This window comes from Aythya marila (genome assembly GCF_965140915.1).
Source record: "Aythya marila genome assembly, chromosome: 6".
NCBI classification, from domain to species: domain Eukaryota; kingdom Metazoa; phylum Chordata; class Aves; order Anseriformes; family Anatidae; genus Aythya; species Aythya marila.
In genome coordinates, this window is record NC_139047.1 from 11,058,062 (window position 1) to 11,082,464 (window position 24,403).

The 24,403-nt window shown below is 52.8% G+C and overlaps 1 protein-coding gene across 1 annotated transcript; it reads left to right on the forward strand.

The window, feature by feature from the left end:
- Positions 1 to 352: 352 nt before the first annotated feature.
- Positions 353 to 17,185, forward strand: LOC309879484 (aryl hydrocarbon receptor-like; the record flags this gene model as incomplete). The annotated part of the gene is made up of 11 exons (XM_082763217.1): positions 353 to 393; positions 524 to 711; positions 8,062 to 8,174; positions 11,008 to 11,097; positions 12,496 to 12,619; positions 12,854 to 12,984; positions 13,510 to 13,712; positions 13,825 to 13,934; positions 14,259 to 14,400; positions 14,979 to 16,569; positions 17,036 to 17,185. 11 exons carry the CDS (start codon positions 353 to 355, stop codon positions 17,183 to 17,185), a joined length of 2,883 nt encoding a protein of 960 aa, XP_082619343.1.
- Between the last annotated feature and the right edge of the window lie 7,218 nt (positions 17,186 to 24,403).

Consider the following 24,403-nt stretch of genomic DNA (forward strand, 5'->3'; position numbering starts at 1 on the left):
CTGCGCTCGTGTGGGTGCAGCCCAGGACGCGATCACTCACGTTTGGGATTGCGCGGACCCCGAGCACCCCCTTACCCCCTCCCTCACCCCCTCCCTACCCCCAGACCCCCCTTTTCCCTTCCCCTCCCCTCCCCGGGCAGAGGCGGGGCCGCTCCCGCCGGGGTCGCTCCGGGTTGCGCCGCGCTCGGGGGGCGCCGCGCGGGTCCCGCTGCGCTCCGGGGCCGGCACAGCCGGGCAGGACCGAGCCGGGCAGAGCCCAACCGGGCACGGCAGAGCCGGGCAGAGCCGAACCGGGCTGGGCAGAGCCGAACCGGGCTGGGCAGAGCTTGGCAGAGCCGGGCAGAGCCGTGCCATGTACGCGGGGCGCAAGCGGCGGAAGCCGGCGCCCCGAGCGTGAGTGCGGGCGGGGAGCGGGGCTGGGGTCGGGGCCGGGAACGGGACCGGGACCGGGAATGGGACCGGGATCGGGACCGGGAGCGGTGCCGGTGCCCTCGGTGACACGGGCGGGTGGCTGTGCCGGCAGGGCTCGGGCTGCGGCGGCCGACGGCGGCAGGTCCAACCCGTCCAAGCGGCACCGGGAGCGGCTGAACCGGGAGCTGGAGCGGCTGGCGGCGCTGCTGCCCTTCCCCGCAGAGGTGGTGGCCGGCCTGGACAAGCTGTCGGTCCTGCGCCTCAGCGCCGGCTTCCTCCGAGCCAGGAGCTTCTTCAGCGGTGAGTGCCCGGCCGGAGCATCCCCGCGGCCCGTGGGCGTCTGTGCCGGCTCTTGTCACTTTGCCCCAGCCGCAGCCACCCCGGGGCAGGTGAGCAGCCCTACAGGTAGCCCCAAGCAGCAGCGCTGCACAACGCCCTCCGTTCTCCCCGTTTTTATTTTCTTTCCTTTTTTTTTTTTTTCCCCCTAACGCTGGATTTTCTTGCTCTGACATGGCAAGAATGTCAGCCGCAAGGCTCCAGGAGATGCGCACGCCTCGTGCTTCGGGAAAAGCGGAGCCAGTGCGTGTTTGGAATTAGAGGGATCTCTAAAGATTACGTTGATTTTGTTTGTGGGTTCCACTGAAGTAGAAAATTGAAGTTTAGGCTGGAGGGTTTCTGCGAGATCCCGGGCTCAGGCTCTGGTAGGCACAGTCGCAAGGGTAGCGACAGGCTGGGCAGCACAGTTGGGAAGTTTCTCAGCGCAAGTGACAATTTTCCCCCGTTACAATAGCCTGGAGGAATGCTCCCTGTGCTGACGATGAAGAATTACCTGTGATGTGATTACAGTTTATTTGGGAACCCTTTAAAATACGCCGTGTTAAAGACATTCCTGCATTCCACTGGGCTGTTACTGTAATTTGTAGGAGCCCACAGGAGGGGTATTTGGGCAGCACTGGATTTTCCTGTTGAAATACAAGTGGCTTAAAACACCACATGTGACCTCAGAAACATTTTTTTTTAACCCCAAATCACTGAATATATTGAGTGTCTTTTTTTCTTTTTTTTTTTCTTTTTTCTTTTTTTTCCTCCCCTTTTCCATTCTCTTTGAAACATCGCTTGTAGGATTGGCAGGCAGGCGAAATGAAAAATTAATGGCCGGGGAGAGCAGTTGTTTGCCTTGCAGCACCGGGTCGATTTGTTTGTTTGACCGTATCGCCTGCATTCTGCGCGCTGCTCGTGCCCTGGCAGGGAGCTGTGCTGCAAGGCTGCAGGCACTGCCCGGACCCCTCTGCATGGTGCCCAGTGGGGCACCTCGGACCCCCAGGAGCTCATCCTGCCTGCGAGGGTGCCTCCAGAGGGGCCGAGGCAGCAGGGCAGTGCTGGTGATCCTGGGGGCTGCAGAAGCACCGCAGGCTGCCGCGGGGTGGAGGTCCGTGGCGCAGTGCGGGCCTTGCCGGTCTCCTGAAACATGAATGATTTAAAAGCCTGAAGAATTTATAAAATGGAGGGGTGGCAGAGCATTTCCTTAAAACAGTGGTTTCGAAATGGATGGTCTTGTTGCAAAGCATCGTGCCAGAAGTTGTGGGGTGCTTTGGGGTTGTCCTCCTCCCTAGGGACACTGTGCTGGGACAGGGAAAGCACAGGGTGACCCTGGGGGAGGATGCTCCTCCTGCTCCGTGAGGAGTCACCCCTGGCCAGGGCCATGCACCCAGGGGTCTGACATCCCTGTGTCTCCAGCTCAGTTGGTTTGACTTCAGCAGCTGAGCTGTGAGTGTGTCTGAAGCTATGGGACGGGCATCTCTGGTTTAAGTCAGGTCACAGTGATTCAGGTGTGAGAGCGAGGGGGTAAAGTCCCATCCTTTTTGATGTAAATGGTGCTTGAGCAATGAGGTAAGTCTCTTCTGCTGCTTAAAAAAAGTCTTTTTTGTTTGTTTTTTTTTTTTTGCTTATTTTTTAAAGACTTTTGATTTAAATAATTTATCTTTAAAAACAACTCTGGGCAAGCCCATCTACAATATCAAGTGATTTTAAGTGACTTTAGTCCACTTCGGTGTGAATGCTGGAGTGATGCTACTCTCTGAGGTGCTGTGCTGAAGCTGAAGTAATACTCACCTTAGGAAGGCTTCTGCAGCATCCAAAATATGCTGCTTTTTCCTTCCTTGACTTTGTTTGTTTTGGTTTTGGTCTCCTTTATGTTTTATTTTTTTCCCTTTGTCTGGCAGGGGAGAGAGTTCAAGGGGGCTGGCACAGCCGGGGTCTGTCTGTCTGTCTGCTCGGTGCTGAGCCCTGAGAGCTGTGCAGCATCCTTGGGAGTGCAAAGTGGGATCCCGAGGAAAAAGCTTTAGCTGCTGAGTGCTGACAAGTCCAGTGTGAGATCAGATCAGGAAACACAGGTGTTTTGGGGTCTCTTCTGGTTTATGGAGAGCCACCAGCCTGTCCCATAGGTGAATCAATCAATTCACCCAGCAGGTTTATGCCAGCTGCCATTTCTCCAGCCCCCTTCTTAAATAATTCATTGCAAGCCAGAAATGCTCTCGCCTCCAGGCTGTTGTTTCTCCCAACCGATTTGAAAATCAGTGACTTTTTAGTTTTATTTGGATACATTGATCTGTGTGTAGATGGTATATGGGGAAGCTTATATGGGCTCAAGGGACTAGAAAACAGATGGTGGATTCAGGATCACGGTCACTGGTAAAATCTGGGGAATCTCTCTCATTTTGTTTCTGGTTCCCAATCATCTTCTGGACGTGTGACAAATTGTTCAAAATGCAGAGCTGGTTTCATAGGCTCTCATGAAGTACATTTGAAGTGCATTTGCATGGCACTGGTCAGGATGGACTGTGTGACTTTGCTGTGGAAGCGACCTGTTCAGCTGGCAGAGACACCACGTGCAAGAAGCATCTGTGCTTTTACCTGAACATTGCTTTGGGGAGATATTGCCGAAAGGAGCCCCAGTCGGCTGCTGGCACCACGTGTGGCCATGCAGTCCCCTCTTGGCCACACCGCTCCGGGACAGCCTCGGCCCGCACGCGATGCCGGCAGCTCGGCCCGGCGGTGCCTGGCTCCCCCTAATCCCTCCCCGCGGGCCCAGCACGTGCCACCAGCCTGTGGGATCAGCCATGGGGTCTTGTGTGTTGCTTGGCCCGCTTGAAAGCCCAGGGGGTAGAGCCCAAAATGTGCCGGGGACCTGGTTTGGAGGAGGATCTCTTGCAGCATGTGTCTGCCGCGTGCTGGGAGGCTCGTCCACACCGTGCTTCTTGCAGTGCCTCGTCCTGTGGTGAGCCCAGCTGGCCAGGGGTACAAGAGCTGACACCCCTCACACCAGAGCACTCGTTTGTCCTCTGGGGGTAATTAGCAGTGCCTCTGAAGCCTCTGTTATCAACAGTGAGCTCTTCAGAGAGGAGCAGCCCGCATGTGCTTGTCCGTTCACTTCGTCGGCTCTCCAGCGCCCGTGCGGTTCAGTCACCTACTGCGGGCAGCCGAAGCCCAAAAACCTAGGGGACGGTGTAAGAAAAATAAAGCCTAGTCCTGTGATCACCCAGCTCCCTTGACTGCTAGGTAACGAGCTGGCTTCCAGGGGCGCTTTGAGCTGGGAGAGTCTTGTGACTTTCCTTAGGTAGGCCGTTTCCCCGCCGTGTGTTTTCCTTGCCAAATCCTTTTCCCTGGGCCCCATGAGAATGTCTCCAGGAGGCTGCGGTGCGGCAGGGGCAAGGGGTGTCGCAGGAAGGACCCGGAGGACCTGGTGCTCCCCCTGAGAGCTGGGGGGGAATGCCAGGTCATGGGGTGCAGGTCCTTGGTGGTCCCTGGGACGGGACACGTGTGGTGGAGAGCCCACAGGGGGTGCAGAGAGGTTCTGCAGAGCCGTCAGCACTGCTGGAAACAGCTGGAAGCCTAGCTTCAAATCCAGCTCCTGAACTCGCAGAAGGGAATCACAGCATGGTTTTTATGCTCACAGGCACATTAAAGATCATCTCACCACCATGCCCTGCCATGGGCAGGGACATCTTTCACCAGGCCAGGCTGCCCAAAGCCTCGTCCAGACTGGTTGTGAACACTCTGGTGGTGGGGCACCCACAGCTTCTCTGGGCAGCCTGTTCCAGGGCCCCACCACCCTCACTGTGAAAAAAAATCTCTTCCTTGCATCTTATCTGAACCTGCCCTTGTTTAGTTTAAAACCATTCCCCCTTCTCCTGTCACAGTTTGTGGGTTATCATCAAGGATTGTCATCACTTGGAGGACTGTGGCTTGCCTGCGTTAGGAGGTTTCAAACCCTCCTAAGTGCTGGAAGAAGAAGGGAAAGCCTGGCACATATTTGTCCTCTTTGTCCTTGTTTAAACCTCCGCTTGTGCTTCCCCCTTTGAGACCCATGTGCCTTCAGTGATGCAACAGGGACGTGTAGTTGAGGCCTCCTTGCTTTTAAAAGTGCAATTAGATCTTTTAACAGGGTATTCATTATTCACCACGCGCTGTCACAGAACTGGCTGTGTCTGTACCGTTCAGACAAGGGATAAATAATTAATCCATTTAATGAAATTGGTGCCAGTGGGGAGCTGTTGCAGGTATTATGAAACAGTAAGTAGCACTGCAGTATACATTAAGGATAAGCAAGGGGAAGTTTGCAAAGTATTTGCCAGTTGCTAGAAAATGGGCTCCACAAAGCACAATGGGGAGAAATGAAGTGATGTGTCAGCAAGCCGGGGAGGAGATGGCTCTGCTGCCCAGGGTCAGCAAATCTCTGCCTGCTTCTCTCACCATTTCCTTGATGCTCTTTCCTTCTAGCTTGTTTCAAACCCTCCACATCAAGGGAGCAGCTCACTATTGCCACTAAGTCGCTTGGCATCCTTGCCTGAGGAATTTGCATCGGCTAGGGAGAGCTCAGTTCATGACAAATCATAAAAAAATAAATAATAATAATCCAGAACAGGATACACTTCACTGAGTGCATGTTCCTGTTCTTTGCTTCTCAAAGTAGCCGGAGATGTGTAAGCTTGTTGTGAGATGCATGTGTTAAATCAGAGAGCACTGATCAGACTTGGCGTGCTGACAGGGTAGCGATGAGAGAAGCTGGAGAGGCAGGTAGCGGTGCTCTGCTTGGCACTACAGCTGTGCTCCAGCTTTTCACCACTTGGTAATAATAACTCCCATCTCTGCTGGAAAATCACAGAACCTCAAGAGCTTTTGTTTCTCTCTCTCTCTCTTTTTCTTTTCTTTTTTTTTTTTTTTTTTTGTTTTTAGCTTACAATATTCTGTTTCTTCTTTGCAAGCCAGTGCAGGAAAACAGTGTTGAGGTGTTATTTAATGCATGGGTGTGTGAGCAGAGCTGTGGGTTGTGCTGCCCGTGAGCTTCTCGACGGGTGGCTATAAAAGGAAGATTGGGAAATACATCCTGATGAGGTTTTACTTCTATATGAGTAAAAATCCTACATTTGGAGAATTGGCAAAAGGAAGAAGGAAAGAGTCAGCTAGAAGTCAATTTTATTTAAAAGGACATCTCTCCTTCTCCCAACATCAGCTGAAACTAATAATTGGCATGCAGGTGTCCCTACCATTGCTTGCAGGTGGGTTTGGTGCTTTCTTGCCTTATTTAAATGATGCCAACAGCACTAGGAAAGCACTCTCTATTGCTGCTTTTGAAGAGCTGCAAGGTGGTTGAGTTCTCTTCTGCCTTTCCTGTACCAACTCCTGGGTTATGTTTCAGAGGCTTCTTGCTTTCCTCCTCAGGCTGTGGCTGATGCAAAATCCTGTTCCCGCTTCAAGGTTTCGCCTGCGTGGAGAGAAGGGAAGGGGGCTGGGAGATATCCTCTCAAAAATGTTAATACCGGCTTGTTGGTGCAGAGATTCCTCAGGTCCGCAAAGCCCTTGCAGGTTCAGGAGTTCACCAGCAAACCTGGTAGGTGGCAAGGTGTGCCTTCAGCCTCATGTGAAGCAGCTTCCCAAGGCTGGGACCCCTGGCTCCCAATCTACTGCTCCTGGGGGTGGCAGCTCTGCATGAGGATCAGCATTCTTCCTGGCAGGGTCATTATGGGATGCTCCTGGAGCCCTGGGGGCTGTGGGGTGCCCAAAGCACTCTTGGGGATGGTGGTAGCCTGCCAGGTTGTGTGCGGTGTGGTGGGGCTGTGAGCAGAAGTGGTAGAAATGCAATGCCCAGCCTGCTGTGGGAAGGGAGATTTTTCTTCTTCTACAATAAAAGGCTTTTCGTGGCAAAACAGCCTGCAGGTCCTGGCTGAAGGTATTTGTTCTTTGGAGAAATAGCAGGAAAAATGTGCCTTTCCTCGCCTTCCTCCTCCAGCTGCCAGCAGCAAAGGCAATGCCAGTGGCTGGAGTGGCACCATGCCAGATGTCCTCAGAAAAAGCCGCTCCTCTCCCTTTTTTTCTTTCCTGCAAAGGCCTTTCTGGGGTTATACAGTAAGGGTGAAGCTCATGTCCTGTCTCCCCGCCGGACGCAGCTGGCGTGAAGGCAGGCGCTCCCCTGGGGATGAGCTTTCCCTGCTCGCCCAGGGTAGCAGGGAGGGAGCCACGGCAGGATGCGGCGGTGGCTCTCCGCTCCATCAGCCTGATGTGCCGCGACAGCCCTGCTGAATTGCTGACCCACGGGGCTATTTGTGGGGAGATGAAGCCTGGGGACACCAAGCAGGAGGCCTGCCCACGATGTCCACGGCCAAGAGCAGGTCTACGTGGGGTTCTGTGGGTGGCTTGATGGAAAACGTGCTGTTTGGTGGAGGTTGGGGAAACCCTTGTGGGAAATGTGGTTTGGTGGCAGATGTTGGCACAGAGATGATGTGTCATCCTCTGATTTTAACTGCTGTCTACTCTGGCCCCAAAGCTCAGGGGCAGCCCAGATGCTGATAGTGAAGCGTATTTTTAGTCAGTGCTTGTGATCCGAGTCCATTACTCACAAGTCTTCCTTCTGAAGGCAAATATCAAGTCATTACACCAGACCTCTTCAACCCTTCAGTCACTCTTTTATCAACCAGGTTTATTTTTATCCTGCACCTCCAGCACAGCTGTCTGGGAGCTGGCAGGGGAGGAGGAAGACCTTTAATTATTCATAATCCCTGCATCTTCCTCGCAGGGATCAGAAGGGTAAGTGGCTCTGCTTCCTGGGGCTGCTGGAAGGTGCTGCCCAGGACACTGGCGCAGCCTTCCAGGGAGAGGTGTCTCTATTCTTGTATGTGTGTGTGTTTTGCTGTGCTCTGCTGTGAGCTATGGCTTGTCTTAAATTGATTGCATAAACCCTTCTTAACAAGACAAACGATGAGAGATTGTTTTTCCCAGCCCATGAGCTTACTAAACATGTCCTCTTGCAGTACGGGGGTGCAGGCGGATGCTGGCAGACTCGGGACCTCACAGTTCTGCTGATGCACGTCTGTTTTGGAGATCTCTGGCTTTAACTGCTCTTTACTTGGGGGTTGTTAAAGATCTGGGAATAAGATTAAAACAAAATAGGAATTTTGAGGTTATGGAGGGGTGGGGGGAAATGTCCTGTTGAAGTCAGCTCTGAAGGGGTGAAGCAAAGGGCTGGCAGAGCTTCACAGCTTCCCTGGGCAGCAGTGCCCAGGTTTGTGGCCAGGGCTGTGTTTCGGGCTCTGGTGGCAGTGACCTGGGAGCGTTACTGCAGCACTGACATCCCTTCCCTCTGCTTTGCTGCAGTTGCTCTGAAAAACCACGGTGCCAACGAAGCAGAGAGGGATGGAGACTGTGACGGCAGCCCCGCTCCAGGCACGGCAGCGGCGGCAGTACCGGAGGGCGAGCTGCTCCTGCAGGTTAGTGGTGCTCTCCAGCCTCCTCCCCCTGGCAGATGCCTTCAAGGGCATTTTCCTCTCGTCCCCTTCCCAGCTCCTTCGAGCTTTCCCAAAAAGCAGGCTGCTCTGTCATTTAGCCCTGGATGTCTGGGTGAGGACAGCCAGCTCTTCTCCTCTGCTGTGGTGTGCGAATGGGCTGTGGGTGTAACACAGGAGCCAAGCACAGCAAGGCGTCTTGAGAAAGGTTTTCAAACAGGGGATGTTCTCCAAACTGTGGTGAAAACAGGGAAGGAAATGTTGTGGAAGGCTTCTCTGTTTTTCAGGCAGAGGCACAACATCAATAGGAGCAGATGACCGCTGTGCTCAGGGTATTCTCATGCCCGTGCATCATAGCATCCCGGGAGCTCTGTGAGAAGCACATGGCTGGCTCCTTTGGAGATGCTGGAGGCACCCCATGTCTGTGCTTCTCCATCTGGCTCAGGGGGATGAGTGGGTTTGTCCCCCCCATGGAGCTCCTCCACTCCCTCCAAGCCCGAAGGTCTCGCTCTGGGAGCTGGGCAGCCCCGGCGCCTGTCCAGAAGCTCACTCAGCAGGAATTATAATTACTGTCTTGCCTGGTTGCTGGGGAGCCAGGATCTCAGTGCCTCGTGAGAGAAATGCTGGTTAATAACCAAAACCCTGAGGGGTTTCTGCTGTCAAAGCACAGAGCTGTGGACGTAGCTGTACCGCGCGCAGCGGGGCTGGCCAGGGGTTGATGCCCTGCTCACCACACCCCTCCCAGAGCTTGGGGCTGCCCTTGCAGAGGCACCAAGTGAGGGGCTGAAAGCTCTGGCTTCAGGTTTGGGTCTCGCAGGGGCTCTCCTGTGGGATGCTGGATGTGGCACGTGGTCAGGATTTGCCTCCGTGCCATGGGGAAAAACTCCTCCAGGTTAAAAACCTACATCTGCTCTGTCTGCCACCTTGGATGCCTGATATTCCTTTCTCTCATCTCGTGGCCCACCCTGTTCCTCCCCCTCTGCTCCTGAGGTTTTCCAGCCTTATGTTTTTGGTCTGTTCTTGTCCATAAGGTGGCCTTCAGCAGGCTCAGTCTGCCTGTTGGGTGGTGTGACAAGGAAGGATGGGGCGCTGCAAGACCTTGCTCGCTGCCACCGCGGTGGGACAGTGCCTCCAGAGCTGCTCAAAGGGTTAAAGTGCACTTGGCAGCACTAATTAACCTCTGCAGCAGATTCCCACACACTGAGATCAACCCCAGTAAATAGAGAGAGCGTTTGTGCCTGGGATAAAGGGAAGGGGAGGGGGGAGAAACGCGGACCTGGACAATGAAGCAGGAATTGGCAGCAACAATAGCCGGACTTGGCTGGGCCGACACGCTAGACCCTAATTAATCCTGATGTCTGTACATGATGAAGCGAGGGAAGAAGGACGGGGCTGGCTGCCCTGGCTGCAGCCAGGTTAGTGGTACAGGGAGGGTTTTGGCTGTGCAACAACCAACTGGGACAGCTCCAAGGATGGTGGGGCAGCTCCTCTGCACCTCGTAGTCCTCACGGATCTCCAAGGGTCAAGGACGCTGTCCCCGGTCCCTTCCTGCCAGGGCAACACCCAAATTACCACCCAGGTTTGTGAGGCTGGTAGGAATGAGCCTTTCTGGGGGCGGACAGAGGCTCTGACCGGCTCAGCCCCTTCCTGCCAGGGAATGCAGTGCTCCCTTGGGTGTTGGCATTGCGGTCCTGGAGCTCAAGGAGAGGACAGAAGGGCCACTGAACTGTAAATGTGTTACAAAACAAAAACAAAACCACACGAAGCAGTGTAGCATTAAAAATGCATCAGAAACTTAGGGTTGGTGGCTGTGTTTGCTGTTTTCTGTGGTGAGGTCTTAGTTCTTCAAGCCTGCAGGGGCAGAGGAGCCTGAGCATTTGTTTTATATGAGCAGGCCACAGCATTCAGCGAGCGCCTCCAGCCTCCTTGGGTGGAGGACATGCACAGGCTTTTTTGGCATCTGGGGAGGCCAGCAGGGATGCAAACCTGGGAGCCAGCCAGGCAGATGCAGGTTAACCTTAAATGCAGCCCATGTGAAGTGCTGTTTTGATTCCCCGATTGTCAAAAAGGCTTCTTTCCACCAGAGTACTAGAACGGACCAGTTCCCGATGGTGTCTGGATTCATTCTGCAACTGGTTCTCAGATCTGCATTCACTCTTCGCTTAGGATGAGGATAAACGTCCAAATCTGAATCCGAGTGAGGATGGAAGCAAAGTTTTCCATCAGTTCCGATTAGGGAACGCTCGGGCAGCTGCATGGAAGAGAGCTACGTGACCTCAGAGAAACCCAGCAGAAGGTACTGTCTGCTTTGAGTGAGCACAGCTCCGCTGGCACGGATCCCACTGCTCTCCAGTCAGCCTCCAGTTGGCAGGATTTAACCGAGCGGGGCAGAACGGAGGGAATCTGAGAATAAGCTGTGGGCTCAACCTCTGCTAGGTAAAGCAGGATCGCTCCAGGTGGGGCAGAGCAGCAGAGATCGGGAGTCTCCTGCCTCCTTATTGCCCTCACGGAGTGTTTCTGCAAGGGGGAGAAGGAAATGCAGAGGATCAGCTGGTGCTGCCCAGGGCTGCTGTGCTACCGAGCAGGGCCTGGAGGTGTTCCTTCGCTCACAGCTCCTGCTGGGCCCAGCAGGGAGATGCGGTTGGAAAGGCTTCGTCTTCTCCCAGGGCTTCTGTGCTTTGTTTTGTGCTTTGTCTTGGGGCAGTGGAGGGGCCGGGGCTTGGGGCAACCAGTGTCTGAGCAGAATAAAATGTGCCCTCCTGCTAGAAGAGGGTGATGTGAGCGTGGCACACACCTGCAGACCTCCTCTCTCTCCTAGGCACTCAATGGCTTCGTGCTGGTGGTAACATCAGAAGGGCTGATATTTTACTCCTCACACACGATCCAGGACTACCTAGGATTTCATCAGGTTGGTGGAACACCGCTGGCTGGCAGTGATGGGTTTGCAGGGTGGATATTCCCTTGGCAGTAGAGAATAGCCTGAAGTTCCCTGTAGGGATTGCAGGGTCTTTGGAGGGTTGCATGTACAGGGAAGAAGGCAAGACCTTGTCTGTGGCTGCTGGGTGGCCTGACCCGTTACCGTCACCCCAGACCATCCCTTCTTTCTAGGGGCTCAAAAATCATCACAGAGGGGAGCAGGGACTGAGACCTGCAATATACGAAGCCCTGTACCCTCCCTTTGAGTTCAGTGGCTTGGGAATTGGAGATGTGAAGTGTCCTTGCTTCGAGAGATGAGAGAGTTAAGTGTCTGAAGAGGGTCTTTGCAGGCACACTAGTAAAGCCTCATCTGGAAGAAAAACCTCATCTCAGTGGAATGGGGAGTTTCTTATCTTCTAAAAATGTGAAGTTTCCTGGTGCCCGAGAGACTGCAGGCTCCTGGGAGCGTGCACGGAGGCTAGGCTACAGTCAGGGCTGTAATTCCTCCAGGGCAGACAGGCTGGGAACTGACTTGTTTGCTTGTTGAGCATTCGCACAGGGCTGTGTGAGTAGGAAGAGAAAATTCCCCTTTCTCACCATCCCAGCGCTGCAGGGTCAGGGAAGATGAGAAGCACCACAATCTCCTTTGGAAGGACAGCTCCCCAGGGCCACTGCTCAGCCCTGCTTCCTCTCCACATTGTGCAGCAGGCAGCATTTGCCACGTAAGGCAGTAAACACCGTGTTGGCTCAGCGTAGCATCCCCTCTGCATTCGTGTCTCTGCCTGAGCAACTGTGGGGATTTTCGCAGTGGTCTTGTGAACTTGGACCCTGTGTTGTCAGACGTGGTCACGGGGAGGTGTCAAAGCAACTCTGTTAGCCCAGAGATGCTTTCCACCAGCCAGGCTCTGCTGTGGGGGATGCCTGGGGCTCCCTGCCCGGTTTGCCTTTGGGCACCCACTCACCTGGGTGACCCACAGTAAATCCTGTAAGGCTGTGATGCTTTGTGATTATCTGAGCACCCAAATAACCTGGATGCAACTGGGCTAAATTTATTAGGAAATCGGGCTTCCTGTTAAGCCTTTAGTTACCATAGGCATGGTGTTGCTCGCACACAGCTGGACTTCCCCAGCCTGTGCTGGGTAGGTGAGAACCCTCCACCCAGGCAGAGGGAGCAAGTCCTGGAGCTCTTGGGAACAGTGTAGAGATGTGGCAGCTTTGCCTTCGTAACTCAGCACCAGGATTTTGAAGGAAACCATGCAAAGGGGATGCACTGGGGAAACTGGGTGGGATATGGCCAACAGGGCAGGATTTGGAACTGACAGGCTCTTTCAAGGTGAAAATCAGCACCTGGGGGCAGACCACGTCGCTCACGCATTGCTTTTTCCTCTAGACAGATGTCATGCACCAGAGCGTCTTCGAGCTGATCCACAGCGAGGACCAGCAGGAATTCAGGCGCAACCTCCACTGGGCTCTCAGCCCGCCCCACACTCCCGAGGGGGAGCCCTCTCCTGAAGGTAGGCGCAGGCTGGGAAGCAGGCACGGCCAGCACGAGCTGCTCTGTTCCCTCTTTGCACTGTGGAACCAGCAACCAGCCGCATGGGGTTTGTGTCCTTGTGGCTCATCCAACACGCCGTGGCTCTGCCGAGACTTCTGTCCCTGTGCTCTGCAGATGCTTCAGTCCCCTGGGGACTGTGACCACCACCAGCCTCTGGCTCCTCTCTCAGCTCCTATCTTCTTATCTCCTGCAGGGAGGAAGAGTCTTGGCTCTTCTGCTGCTGCCTACAAGCCCGAGCAGCTGCCCCCAGAAAACTCTTCCTTCCTGGAAAGGAGCTTCGTGTGCCGGTTTCGCTGCCTCCTGGATAATTCCTCTGGCTTCCTGGTGAGTACAGGGCTGCTCTGCAGCAGGCTCCCCCTAAGGGCTTCATGCTGCTGTTGGAGCTTAAAAGTTGGCCATGAAGGACCTGGTACTCTTTTCTGTTGTGTGTAGTATCTGCCTACCTCAAGAAGGAGTTTTTTTGTGTGTTTTTTTCTTATATTTCAACTGTATGTACAACCTCCTCCTGAGGGATATGTTCCTCTCCTCTCAGAGGTACCAAACCTTAAACTAAATTGCTTTTTCCCCACACGGGCCAGGAGTGGGGAGCTGCTGCCCTGGGGAGCTGGGTGCAGCATCCCTCTAAAACCCAGTCTTATTTTAGAGGGGAGTACTGCCTGCACTCACCTGGGAGTGGGGGAGTTGCGAGGGACAGCACTCCAGGAGCACCAGTTGGTGGGACCTGTGGTGTTACCCTGGCTGGGGCTGTGGGAGATCCATGCAGAACATGTGAATCTCCTCAGTTCGGAGGTCCACCCGAACTGAGTTCACCCAGTTCTGTGTGGCACCGACCTTTTCTTCTCTTCCTAGGCTCTAAACCTTCAAGGCAGGCTGAAATTCCTTCATGGGCAGAACAAAAGGTCTGAAGATGGGTCTGCACTCCCCCCTGAGCTTGCTCTTTTTGCCATCTCCACCCCGTTGCAGCCCCCATCCATCCTGGAGATCAGAACCAAGAACATGATCTTCAGGACGAAGCACAAGCTGGACTTCACCCCCTTGGCGTGCGATGCTAAGTAAGTGGCAGAGCTGAGCCGAGGGGTGATTCTGCATGCTTACTGCACGCTAGTTTGTGTTGTGCCTGGTGATTTCTGCCTCTCAGCCGGGTCCATTCTTCCTCTTCTGCAGGGGGAAGATTGTTTTGGGCTACACCGAGGCAGAGCTACGGATGTGTGGCACGGGCTACCAGTTTGTCCATGCTGCTGACATGCTGTACTGTGCCGAGAACCACGTCAGAAGTAAGAGTCCTTTTCCCTGGTCCCTTGGTGCCCACCTCTGAGGTTGGTACTATGAGCAGCTCCTTTAGCACTGTGTCAAGCCAGGCCCATAGGACGCTTTGCTTTACGCCTTGCTGTGATGCTCTTGTCACTCTGTAGGGAGCTCAGGGTGGTGAGCAGTGAGGTGTATCTAGCCAGGGTGGTGTCCCCTGCATGTGCCAGCCAGGACATCCCTCAGCTGTGACCCTGCTGCTTATCCCTGTGGGAATCAGCAGCGTAGCTGGAGGCAGCCCTGCCTCGGGTGACGTGCTGATGGGCCCCTGTATGTGTGCTTCCTCCCGGCAGTGATGAGAACGGGGGAGAGCGGCCTGACGGTGTTCCGCCTGCTGACCAAGGACAAGCGCTGGAAGTGGGTGCAGGCCAACGCGCGGCTTGTCTACAAGAACGGCAAGCCCGAGTACATCCTCGTCACACAGAGACCCCTCATGTGAGTGCCGGGCAGGGTGCTCTGTTTGTCCGTGCTTCTTCTGTCTTTTAACAGAGCGGCCGTAGGATGCAGTGCTCTGATGCTCTTTCAGCCATGTGTCCCTCTGCAGGGCCCCCACAAGAAGGGGAGAGCGCTGAGCAATGCTCATATCCCTGCTCTGGTGTCCTGGGCTGATCCTGGTGGCTGCTGTGGGGACATGGGTGCAGGAGCAGCAAGGACCTCCTATGTGCCTGCAGGAGGGCAGCAGCCCAGCACCCCTGTCCTCGGGGTCCGCAGCACAGAGGAGAGGTGCAAAGGCTTGGCTTCTGTCTGGCTCCACTATCTTCTGCATTTTAAGCATCTGTTGGTTTTGCTACAGATGTTTGTGTTTCTTTTATGCATGTATATATTTAAATGTGTACATTCATTGGCATATAAATGCCTGTGTGTGTGCACACGGGACCATGTGTCCCATCATTGGACATGGGCTGGTTGTAGCAAAGGGGCTTTAGGTTTCAGGATTCACAATTCTGCACTGCAGAAGCAGTTTACGGAGTGTGTGCACATACAGACCGTGGTCTCCTCTTCCTGCTCTGCAGAGATGAAGAAGGAGGAGAGCACCTTCGAAAACGGTCCATGCATCTTCCCTTCACCTTTGCTACCGGAGAAGCACTCTTGTACCAAAGCACTTACCCTCTCCCAGGCTTCTCGGATGCTTTCCAGAGCAAAGGGAGGAGCAGCAAGTCCAAGAAGCCCTCCCACAGCAACGGAGGGCACTCCCAGAAGGACAGCATTGTCCCCAGTTCTTTGCTGGGTGCCGTGCTGCAGCAGGACAAGGCAGCATATGTATCTCACCCATCTCCTGCACCTAGCCACTCGTTCAGCAGCAGTTTCTTGGGCCGCCTTGAGGACATGTCCTCGCTGGGTGCAGAAGGAGAGGCCCAGAGCATGGACACCGCTCTGATTTCCTCAAGGGAAGACAGCTTCAAAAAGGAGCTGGTGGATTTGCAGCAGGAGGACCCTCTCTTGGCCACCCTGGACTCTCTGTCGATTACCAGCGACGAGAGCTGCTCCAACAGCGAGTTCTTCAGTGCTCTGGAGAGCCTGGGGCTGAACGCCGAAGACCTGGAGCTCCTGCTGCTGGATGAGAAAATGCTGATGGTCAACATGGACCCTGCCCACACCCCGAACCTGAGCGACTTCCTCACCAACAACGAGATCCTCTCCTACATCCATGCCACGCTGGTGAACAAGCCCGAGGGAGACCCCCAGGCCTGCCCCCTGCCAGGTGCCACCTCGAGCCCACCTGGAGGCTCGGCTGCGTACCCGGCCCAGCAAACACAGCAGCCTGGCGTTGTCCCAGGCCAGGCCACTGCTCCGCTGTGGGATCAGCCCCTCCGTGAGGCACCAGGGCAGCTGTCCCCACTGCCCTTGAGTCCATCAGAGGCAGGGAAGGAGCTGTCTGGAGGCTTGCAGTGGAGGCCCGCTAAGGAGGAGAGCCTGCTCCGCTTGCTCCACTTGGCAGAGGGCACCCCGTGGGCCAAAGCTGCCGGCTCGCCCCTAGGAGCCCCGCACCCACAGGGGGTTCAGCAGCCAGAGGGTGGCTTCCTGGCCATGCATCCCAGCCAAGGGGACATTCTCCAGACCTTCTCCTTTCCCAGCCAGTGCCAGGAGCGTGGGGCACCGACAAGGCAGCCAAAATGCAAGGCTGGCCGGCACTTGCTGATGGACAGGTTGTGTGGCCACCGTTCCCCCTCTTCTCCACACTCCCTTCCCATGAGCAGCAATAGCCCGTGGCAGGACTACGTCTCCCCGCTCCTGACAGCCCCAGCTCAGCCTGATTTTTGTGGCATCAGCCAAGACTTGATCTCCCAGCACCAGGGCTGCTTGGGTCCAGCACCTGGGCCTGGCACACCAGCAGTGGACTTTAACCTAAATGGATTGTGCAGCGTGGAAACCCTGGGCACTGGGGAGTCCCAGGAGGAGATGATTCCATACTCGGGGTTTTTCCCCCTTTCCTCATACCAGCTTATTCCTGAAAAGCAGCCAAGCCCTGTCCGCTCCATGCCCCAGTACCCTTTCCTGAGCCCACCTGCAGAGCGCTTTGGCAGCATCAGCAGCACGCTGGAGGCACGCGGGAATTCCTGTGGGGTGCACGCCTCTGTGCTGAGACAGGACACCAGACCTCAGGTAAGGGCCTCTCTGCTCCTGTGCTGGGATTTCCTGGGGGTCTTAGCACAGGAAAGGCACCTGTTGGGTAGGCAGGAATCGCCCTGCTCTGCCAGCGTGTGGCCAGAAAGACTTCAGAGGCTTTTCTTTGCACCAGGAGTTGCAGAGCAAGGGATCAGAACATGGGCTCTTCCCTTTAGAAGGTCTGTGGGTCTGGTTTCCACGTGGCTTGTTTTGTTGCCCTTTCTGTGTAAGGAATAATTCCAGTCATGCTCTGATAAGCTTTGATGGGTGGTGGTGTCAGGTGCTGATCTGCTGTCCCCTCTTACAGGCACAGAGATGAGGTCTGTCAGGGGGTTTCAGGTGCCTTAAATGTCCCCAGATAAGATCCACCAAGACTCTGCTGAATTCTTGAGGTAGCTTTTTAACAGCTCTGCCAGTAAAACCCTGCCAAGTGCCTCAGCACCCTCTTTCCTCCCTCTTGTAGCCTGACAGCAGCTGCGTTTTGTCCGGTGCTCGGATGGGGCTCCCCGGAGACGTGCCCAAGGGCAGCCCTGCTCCCTCCTGCAAGCTGCGCCCTTGTGCAGAAGTGCTGCCAGATCACCCCCACGCCTCCAGCAGTGACTTCTATCTCTAGGAGAGCAGGACCAGACCCAGCAAAGTGGGGTCATTCACTGGGGATGGAGCTGCCTTCCAGCTGTGGACAACAAACCTTCTCCCTACCATGTGTGTCCTGTCCTGGCTTCCCACCACCCTGCCCCTGCAGAGGCTCCATGTGCTCGTCCCCTGGGGGCACCTAGGATGTGGTGTTCGTGTGGCAAACCCTGCACTTTGCCAAGGATTGGGGAGATGGGAAAGGTTTCCCCCTGTGCTGTTAAATTTCCTGCCATCCTGGCCAGGCACCTGTGGCAGCGGCCGTGTTGTATGGATGCTGCCTGTTTCATAAAGAAAGCTGAGGGCTGGCTTGTGTTCCTGTGTTGCACTGGTCCTTGCCAGATTTCTGTGTGTCCCAGGCATTCCCGTGTTAGGGTCTAGATTAGGTGTCCTGTACAGGACACTCTGGCTGATGGTTTTGCTGTGTTGTGTGTGACATGCCCAGCTTGGCTGATAACCAGTTTCTCTTCTGGCTGACTGGGTCTGACCCTCTCTGTTCATTCTCAAGTGCCAGGAGCAGGCTGGCCTGTAAGCCATACCTTGTATTTGTGCCTAAAAAGACTGCAGGTAAGTAGTGGAGCTGACTAACCGAAGGAAAAGATTTCAGACTTACTGTAAAAAAAAAAAATCAATAAAATAAATACCTGCATATCAAGTAATGATACTTGACTTTAAGTACTGATAGAGTGATATTTTCCCACAGAGAAGAAATACAGCCCGTATGTATGTATATAGCATGAGTTGACAGATATTTTTGTCATTCCACTGGAGGAAAAAAGAGTCTCTTAGCTTCTGGCTTCCCAAAGAGTTGAAGTAATGTCTTGTGGCATTGGACAAATCGACTGTTCAAAAGATCAGAAACAATGCGACTCTTTAAGAAACCTGACAAAGCATCATCCCTCCCCTCCTCCTGTATGTCCAGCTTTGGTTTCATGGTAACTTTCAATCCCTTTTATTTCAATAAAACCTCTAAAAGCTCTTACTATTGTGTGGTATGTATACAAAATAAGTTTTTCTTTCTTTTTTTCCCAAAAAAAAACTGTTTTGAAATGAACTTAGAAATTTGATTGAGAAGTATAAGTGTGTGGTTATGACAGATTACTGCAAGTCTTGTTTTGTTTTATCCTCCTGTGTGATATTCTGGCTTAAGAAGAATGCCCGGACCAGGCACTGTGCAGGACCAGCAGCTTCCTCTAGGCTGGGACATTTCTGTTATATACAGGAGTCTGAAATGTGAGCTTTTCTCAAAATTTGAGTGAAAATACTGTTTTCTATGAGATTGGTCATGCAGCTGTATGTGTGTGTATGTACATGTGTGTATCTATACATGTATATTTCCTTGTGTTGTCTTTTCAATCTACAAATTTACAATCTACAAATCTGCTGGTTTTGGTTTTCTGTATGTTAGATCTTAAAGCATTCCCACTCTTACCCAGCACCTGCTTTTCCATAACAAAATGAGGCAGTACAGTAAGATTCCTGGAGTTTGATGGAGACGTGCTGGGAAAATCAGTATTTTTACAGTGTATTGCCTCGCTCTGCTTTTCCTCTCTTTCTTCCCAAGGATCAGGCTGCGGATGACACCACGTGCCCTGATGGGACAGAGGGACATCACCATGGTGTCTGCTACCCAAAGTCATCCCATGCTGTGTTTTTGCGAGGTCTGCTGAGCAAAAGCCATCATCTCTGCAGTGGGAGGTGCCCTGCAGCCCACCACGAGCTCTCCAAGGAGGCCAGCACATCCATAATTCATCTCCAGCCCCATGCCAGCAGCTGCTCCTCATCTCCTCAGCCTCATGACACCTATTTGCAAGCCCTGAGACCCCAGCTGGAGTTGAAATCTCCCTCCTGAGCTGCAGTGAAGAAACAGCCACTATCTGGCATCTGGGCAGCTGTGTCCTGCCCTGAGCTGCACAGGAGGAGGCTGTGCTGTTGCTCTCTTGTTCTCACACCTCGAGATAGGAAGAGATATGAGGTGAGGGAGGGGTCCTTCCCCACCTCAGCCAGTCTGGGATCCCCATACTGGCAGCAGGGAATGCGGCTGACCTGGGAGCTCCCTATTAGTGCTGCTGCAGGCAGGGACAGGGAAAGGGCACTTTGCTCTCTCCAGAGGCGCTGGCAGAGCTGCCAGCCTGCTTGCTTCCCACCTGGGGCTTTTTTGTCTGCTCTTTCCATTGTCCCCACTCCCTACAGATAGAGAACGCAGTGGGTTTCAAGCTGAGCATCCTCAGGAAGAGCCCCAAGATGGGAAGGAGGCTGGTTTTAGCTCACAGCTTGTGGCTGTGTGGCAGCCACCAGCAGAGGGACCTTGGGTGCAGGATGTGCCCTGGGCTCACCCCGATCTGCAGCAGAGCAGCTCTAGGGGAGGGAGGTCAGCAGGGCCATCCTAAGCCAGGGAAGGGGCCACTCTAGCACCTCTAACTACCTGCATGCCTCTGCATCTTTATCTTTTCCCCTCGTGCTTGTTTTCCCAAGCTGCAGTGAATTCAGCGAAAGGAGCCCCCTGGCTTGAGCCACCTGTGAGTGGTGATGCCCACTGCTACACGTGGCCGTGCAGCTGGAAGCATCGGTCCCCAGGTGCCATCACGGAGGCCAGGAGCAGGTGTCTCCCAGGGCCCCAAGGCAGTGAGAACAAGGTAAATATTTCTATAAAAGCTCAGCTTGGTGTTTGCCCACACCACCTACGTGCATCATCCATTACCCATGGGGGCTGGAGCCGTGGGCAGTGGAGCAGAAAGCTTTCTGATGGTCCGTGCATGAGAGATGAAGCCAGGAGTGGGAAGGCACCACTTGTCCATGCCTGGCTGGAGTCCTCCTTGCCTCCTGCTTTCTAATTAAAAGACACCAGCTTAGATGAAGTTTTCAATCTTGTCTAATTGCAGGCACCTCAGAACACCGGGGACTTAATGTGCTTTGTACCCAACATTGAGTCAAGCTGTCAGTCTTCTACACAACCTTCAATGCCTACAGTCTGCATGTACAAGGTGTTAGATGCCAATCATCTCCCCAAAGAATATATTTGATATATTTTTGATGTATTTTGATAGGCCCAAAGACTTACCAAGCTCAGCCAGTGATGTAAAGAAGAATATCAGTCATCGTCCTGGAAGTAATCGCTAGCTCACAGCTAGGAGGTACTTCTTAATAATGGGATTATTATTATTTATTATATTATCATTATCAACCTCAACATTATTTTCTGGAAATAGGAAAGTCAGATTTGGACTTGCTGAGAGTTTTTGTGCTCTTTATAACAAACGTGTGTCACAAAATACAATCTGGGAGCTAATGAGAAGTTTTTCTATAGGAAATGTTTTCAGATCTCCCATTTAATTGTTACATACTGAAACTTATTTGAGTTTTCTTGATGGGTTTTAGAAAGCTACGGTCAAAACAACACTGTTTAGCCCTCACTGAAACATTTTTTCAACCCAGAGCATGCTTGTTTTTCTTTCATATTTCTTAGCTTCTGCAGAGTTTGAGGACACTTCAATTTTAGTTGGACATGAGGAACTATTTTTCCTCCTGGCATTGCAAGTAGATGAAAACCATCACTACATGGGATCACCACATCACATGAGGAGTGACCTAAATCATCAGAGGTGCCTGGGGACCAGCAATGGTGCATCTGAGATGGGTGAGGACCCAAGCTACTGACATAACCGTAAGCAAAGATGGTGAGACAGCCAAGTCAGCCTCTCCTATGCCAGTCTGTCAGGACACTGACACAGTGCCAGCAGACCAGGGAGGCAAGGAGTGTCCGTCCTTCAGCAGATGTACTGCTGAGCAGTTAACTGGTGGAGCACAGCAGGTTGGGCTCTTTAAGTTATAGTCATCCCACGTGGTTCATAAGGAAGATGTGGTTCAAAGGGAGGTCAGCTGCATTTTGCCAGGTCAACTTTAGCTCTGAATAGGAGCCTCTGCAGAAACAGGCCTTTGCTGCTTCACCGGGGGCAGGAGAGGGTTTCTCAGTTTGATCTGGGGTTGATAGATTTGGTCCTGCCCTTCAAGGTGGTGCACAGGGATGGGGCTCTCCAGCAGCTGCCTGCAAAGCACCACCAGCAGTACCCAGCACCCATGGGAGAGCAGGAGGAGGGCAGCAGGGTGCAGGGGGAGCTCAGCCCTCACTTTCCCCTCGGCAGGAATGAAGCTCCTGCAGTGAAGGAGGCTTTGAAGAAAGGGGGAATGAAAGCCAGGCGAGACCACGGCAAGCTGTGAAAGGAACAGGCCAAACATTAACGTGCTGGCTGTGCCCCTGTGGAGGTAATCTAGTAGTTATTTTAGACTCCAGCTGGGAAAGCAGCTCTGATCCCAGCTTTTGCAATATCCTGTCAAGCCCGTGCTCCAAATCTGCTCCTGCTGGCTCTGAGCGAGGCAGGCCACGTGGTGAGAAGCTGCCAGCATCAATCGAGGTGAAGGACCTTTGTGCTGCTCCGTGCTGCTGGGTGAGCATCTGTGCCTCGCTGTCCATCTCAGCCCTCCCCAGGGCTGCACACCCAGCTTTTGGCTGGGCTTGCCAAAGCCAAAATTAAGAGCCAGTAGCTGGACTTCAGCGTTGCAGAACATATCCCTGGGCACCCTGGGCACTTGCTTGAAGCATCCTTTGGCAGTGAGATCAACCTCACTGATTTCTCAGCGATGTTCCTCAAGCACCAAGACTAGGCCAAAACGACTGCAAGAGCTGCAGCTCCTCAGATCCCACATGGACCTAAAACCTTACACCTCTTGCCCTGTTTCGCCTGGGTCATGCTTTGGTTTGGTGTGTTCTCAGAGCTGGGTCAAGAAGTTCTTTTTGGAGTTTGGCTTCCTTCTTTGTTTTCAGTATGAAAAAAAGCAACACTCAGCTGTTTTGTTTTCTGGGAGAAGGGATGGAAAGAAATTAGATTAAAGCAACCTTAGCTTTTCTAGCCAAGTTGTTTAGGCAAGATAAGTCTTTACATCCCTTGAAATACATTAAGTGTGGCTCCAGGGGCCATTGTGAAGACTCAGCACTGCAAAAATGCAGATTTCAGGAAAAGCCTTATGCACTGTGACAGATTAAAGTACCCCCGAAGGGCATTCGCTCAGGCAGAAGCACATCTTATTTGAAGTATATTATGAATGAGACAGGAGAATGTTTTTGTTGTTGTTTTTTTGTTTGGTTTTGTTTTCCTGGAGATGGGCAGCGGATCAATTAAGCAGAGCAGAGGGCACAGAGCAGCTCAGTTTGCAAAAGGGCAACGTACAGAGAAAGGTGCCTACATCCTGTCTGGCTCCCAGCCTGTCCTTCTCCTCCCTGCTGAGACGGAGTTGAGGTATTAGGCTTCGTGATCTCAAGCACCTGTGGTTTGTGGCGTCCTAGGATGCATGCGGAGACTTGCCTGTTCTCAGGAAGGGACTCACCGTTGTGTGAGCATTGGGCATACCATTACCTGCATGCAAATACAGGGAAAACAAACCCTATTCATCTATGGAGAAGGAAAAAGGAATGGTGCTTTTTTTTCTTTTTTTGGTATTTTATCCAAAAACAAATTTTTAAATAGAAAATGAATATCTGAAAACCTCCACATGAGAAAAAAAAAAAAAAAAAAAAAAAGGATTTTTTTCAGATCCTGTCTGTAATTGGCTAGAAAAAAAGCAAGATGATGGTCCTTCTGTCCAGCTGCTTAAAAATCACTGTGTGTGTGCTGTTCTGCTGCCTCCCTGCCCAAAATAAATGGGATCGGCATGAAATAACTTCCTTAATTTGCGTATGGAGTGTTCCCTGTTTATATCTCTCCTGACTGCATCCTCCTGAATTTCAGGACGCAATGCACCCAGCTGAGTGCTCTAACCTAAACAGATGATGAGAATGGATGGAAAAATATTTTGCAATCCAGTAGGTGATGTGCAACCTGGGATGGCCTTGGAGCAGTTCATGTACAGACAACGTGAACACTGCTGCTCAGTCAGGGACAGCTGACCCAAACTGACCAAAGGGATATCTCACACTGTACGACAAAGTATTCAGCAATTAAAAAGACCAGGGAAGGAGAAGGAAGGGAGGACATTAGTGGTTATAGCACTTGTATTCCCAAGTAACCATTGCACTGAGGCCGAGGCAGTGGCTGCTGATAGAAGTAGGAATTGAGTTCCCGTTTGCTTTGCTTGCCCAGCTGCTGTGGTTCAGCCCTGGCTGGGATCTTAATGATCCAGCAGAGGCATATGCAGCCTATTTCCCATATGAGGCCTTTGACTAATAGCTCCTGTGCCTCAGGGAGCACTGTGTTTTATTCATGAGTTTGCCAAAGCATTCAAGGATCTTCCAGAACAACCTCAGGGAGAATGTGGCTACGTTCAAACAGATGGCAAGAGAGGGGGAGACACATTTAGTGAGATTTTCACGCCAAGCCAAATTTCTGGCATCTAACCCTGGAGATCTGACCACAGTCCCAGGGAGATGTCTGGTTTGTGACCTGGAAGAGCCCTGAGGCAAGGCGCTCCGTTCCATGGATGAGCTTGAGGAGCCTTGCTCCTCATGGCAGTTAGCATCTGAACAGGCCTTTGAGGTAGGTCCACCTGGAATTGCTAGGGATGTTTCTGAAGGCAGATCCTGCATGCACATCTTTGGTGTACAAAATGCAAGCAGCTCACCCTGGATCTCGTTGGTGTACAAAATGCAAGCAGCTCACCCTGGATCTCGTGTGTGTGCTGGATATGGCTGGTGTCTGAGAAGATAGCTGGCTTGTCAACTTATGTCCTGCTGCCCAGGATCTTTCAGTGAGGCGGGCTTCAGGAAAAAGCATAAACTGTATTTATACTTCCATAATCCAAGCAGTTGTGTTTGGAGAGCTGCTGAGCTTAATTTACTTATGTGCTCCCTGGAGGAAAGTGAAGGTTAGCAAGGAAGCAACACAGGCCTAATTCTCTGAGAGAAATGGGCGTTCCACTCAGTGTGCTCCACTCTTTCCCAGGGATTAGACAATGGGAGGACAATAAAAATAAAGAGGTGCTCAATAGAAATCAGCCCCACCCAGGCCACTGCAAAATTACCACAAGGCCCAGTCCATTTGGCTCGGCTCTGGGTGCATTTGCCTTCTTTTACCCAGAATCACAGAATGGTTGATGTTGGAAGGGAGCTCCAGAGCTCATCTGGTCCAAACCCCTGCTTAAGCAGGGCCACCCAGAGAGGATTGCCTGGGTCCATATTTTAGCTACATGTTTTGCAGTGAAACAATCTGTT